Raw genomic sequence first — 3,792 nt, 5'->3', positions numbered from 1 at the left:
AGACGGTCTATTCGAACGGTATCTCTCTCTCTAAATGTTTTGAAGATTAGGTTGTTGACCCGACAGGTGTTTCAGGTGCTAATACAGGTGAATCTTCTGCTTCGGATGAGCGTGTTACACCCTCTACAAATGTTGTTACTACTTTTTATACTCAATTGAATAAGACTAGAAGAATCTTCAGGAATGCGTACTGTTGCTTTGCGTCTCAAATCGAACCTAAAGTTGTTAAAGATGCATTGCAGTATGATGAGTGGGTTTCAGCTATGCAGGAAAAACTTCAACAATTCAATCACTTGGGTGTGTGGCCGTTGGTAATACCACCTACAGGCTGTAAACTGTATGGCCTGAAGTGGGTATTGAAAAATAAGACTGATGATCAAGGAATCGTGATCCAAAACAAAGCAAGATTGGTTGTTCGAGGATATCAGCAAATTCCAGAAATTGAATACGACGAAGTTTATGCTCCGGTTGCTAGACTGGAGGCTATTCGAATGTTTTTGGCTTTTGCTTCGTGGAAAGGGTTTAAAGTTTTTCAGATGGATGTACAGAGTGCATTCTTGTATGGCACTGTTTAAGAAATCGTGTTTATGACTCAGGCACCAGGTTTTGTTGATCCACATCATCCAGAAAAGGTGTATCTCTTAGAAAAGGCGCTGTATGGTCTTCACCAAGCCCCGAGAGCTTGGTATGCTACTCTGTCAAACTATATGATAGAGAACGATTTTAGACGAGAAGTTATTGATCAGACTCTATTTATCAAAGAAAGGGGTAACGATATAATGTTGGTACAGGTATATGTGGACGATATCATCTTTGGGTCAACAGATCAGAAAATGGTTGATGAGTTTCAGGATGTAATGCAGAAACGATTCAAGATGAGTTCACTAGGGGCCATTAATTTCTTTTGAGGGTTGCAGGTTGATCAAACGAAAAAGGCATTTTTGTACATCAATCAGAGTATGTAGCTGACATCTTGAGCCGATTCAAGATGGAAGATGAACGAATTGCCAAGAATCCTCTTTCGGTGAATCACGTGATTACACCAGAAAATACAGGGGCAAAAGTCAATCCAACTCTATACAGGGCTATTATTGGTTCTTTGATGTATCTTACTGCATCTCGTCCAGATATCATGTTCGCAACTTGTTTGTGCGCTCGTTATCAAGCACAACTGAACGTGAATCATATGTTAGCATCAAAGAAGATCATGCGTTATCTAAATGGAACTCCTAGTTTGGGGTTATGGTATCCGCGTAAGGATGGGTTTGATCAAACGGCATACAGTGATTCTGACTACGGGGGTTGCAAAAGAGATTTCAAATTGACATCTGGTGGTTGTCAGTTTCTAGGTAGCAGGTTGGTAAGTTGGCAGTGTAAGAAACAAATGGCAGTAGCACAATCAACGTGTGAAGCTGAATATATTGCTGCTGCAAGTTGTACATCTCAAGTTGTCTGGATTCAACAACAGCTTCGGGATTACGTTTTGAAAATTTCTAACACTCTCATATATGTCGATAGTACTGCTGCTATTGTTGTTACTTAAAACCCTGTTAATCATTCTAAGACCAAACACATAGGGATCAAGTACCATTTCATTAGGGACTATTATGAAAAGAAACTAATAGAAGTCCTACAAATAGGTACAGTAACCCAAAGGGCTGATTTATTTATGAAAGCATTTGACCGAACTCTTTCCTATTTCTGTTAAATGTGTTAGGAGTGAAAGATAGGGCGGAGGTTGTGTCTGATCGGGAGTTATTGAAGTAACCACTCAATCTGTATCATTTATATATTTTCATTTGCATTCCACATCATTTTTGCATGTGAAATGTCTCGTTCATATCGATTATAAACGATTCACAATAGTTGATTTCATTGCGAGGTTCTGACCTCTATATGATACACACATTGCATTCGTTTTTAAAAGACAAACTTTCATCACATCGAAAGTTGATAGGCTTGCATACCATTTCATAATATATCTAAACTATAAATGATTTAATAATAATCTTGTTGAACTCAACGACTCGAATGCAACGTCTTTTGAAATATGCCATGAATGACTCCAAGTAATATCTTTAAAATGAGCAAATGCACAGCGGAAGATTTCTTTAATACCTGAGAATAAACATGTTTAAAAGTGTCAACCAAAAGGTTGGTGAGTTCATAAGTTTATAGTAAAACCATAAAATTCAGTAATTTTGATAGACCACAAGATTTAAATACAGTACACCTATCTCGTGTACGAAACCATTTTTTTTCATAATGCTTGGCAGAGTAGGTTCGTATCCTTTTCTCCCCCGTAGGTTGCCTCGTGATTTTTAATAATCGTACACATATCTCGTGTACAAAACAACATACACATAACCTGTGTATAAAATCATTCTCTCTATACATAACCTTTGCTTGGTAACCGACCTTAACATTTAATGCGCATAAATAATATCCCCAAAACAGAATCTCTCGTCTGTATAAATATATAAACCTCGAAGTACTAAACACCATGCCCACTAGCTCTACTGTCTAGTGAATATTCTGGGTGGGGGTGTTAAACCCGGTAGCTACCTTTAGGATTCGCGTCAATTAGTGGCAATTATAATGTTCAACTAATTCTTAGGTTACCAAGCTATAATAATCAAGGGAAATATTCACGTCAATTAGTGGCAATTATAACGTCCAACTAATTTATTAGAGGAATGTTTTACTTGTGTATATCTTGTCAAACAATTATAAAATCATTTCATGTATTCTCAGTCCCAAAAATATATATTGCAAAAGCATTTAATAAAAAAGGATCAAATAAACTCACAATACTGTATTTCGTAGCAATTATGTAAATGACGGCACTGAACAAGTGCAGGGTTGGCCTCGGATTCACGAACCTATATTAATTATATATATTTATATGTTGGTCTACATCTGTCTAATAATTTAGGTCAAGTCATAGTGTATCACAATCCTAATGCTCGAGATTATTATGCAAAAGTCAACAAAAGTCATCTAATCCAAAAATGACTTCCAAAATCTATATATGTTTATTATATAACTTAAATATAGTCGTTTTATATATTTAAATATATTTATCAGATTTTATTAGAGTAAATAATACAAGTCATTTATTAATAAAAATTTATATTAAAATTTATATATGATAAAAATATATACTTTTTTATATCTCAAGTAATAAAATTTATACAATTCACTCAATATCATAAAAATATAGTGGTATGTATTATTAATGTAATTATATTACGTGTGGTAAAAATATCTTTGTATCACATATTTATTTGATAAAATAATATTGATAATAATAATAATAATAATAAGTAAAAGTTGTATTATTTTGTAATAATAATAATAATAATTATTATTCTACTAATAATAATAACAATATTTATATTTAATAATGATGATATTAATTATGATAAAATGATAATTCTAATCATGATAATATTAATAATAACGATATTTTTTTTGATATTAACTGTAATAATAATAATATTTTATATAAAAATAATAAAATGATAATTTTTAATAATAATAATAATACTAAAATGATAATAATAATGATATTTTATAATAACAATGATATTTTTATTAAAAGATAATTTTAATAAAAATGATAGTTTTAATATGAATGATACTTTTAATAATAATAATAATAATGATAAAAATAATGAAAACGATATTTTCCTCAATATCTTACAATATTTTAATTTCATCATGATACTCATACTCATTATTTCCTAATCAATTTGTTTAATAGCTTTTAGTCCTCTTTTATATCGCATT

The 3,792-nt window shown here is 31.9% G+C and overlaps 1 protein-coding gene across 1 annotated transcript; it reads left to right on the top strand.

The window, feature by feature from the left end:
- The first annotated feature begins 988 nt into the window (after window positions 1-988).
- On the top strand, window positions 989-1,543 carry LOC139843831 (secreted RxLR effector protein 161-like). Its single transcript, XM_071833992.1, has one exon. It carries the CDS (start codon window positions 989-991, stop codon window positions 1,541-1,543), a length of 555 nt encoding a protein of 184 aa, XP_071690093.1.
- The last annotated feature ends 2,249 nt before the right edge of the window (window positions 1,544-3,792 follow it).

The sequence above is a fragment of the Rutidosis leptorrhynchoides genome, chromosome 1 (genome assembly GCF_046630445.1).
Source record: "Rutidosis leptorrhynchoides isolate AG116_Rl617_1_P2 chromosome 1, CSIRO_AGI_Rlap_v1, whole genome shotgun sequence".
Classification (NCBI taxonomy): Eukaryota; Viridiplantae; Streptophyta; class Magnoliopsida; order Asterales; family Asteraceae; genus Rutidosis; species Rutidosis leptorrhynchoides.
This window is presented reverse-complemented; position numbering and strand designations above follow the sequence as displayed.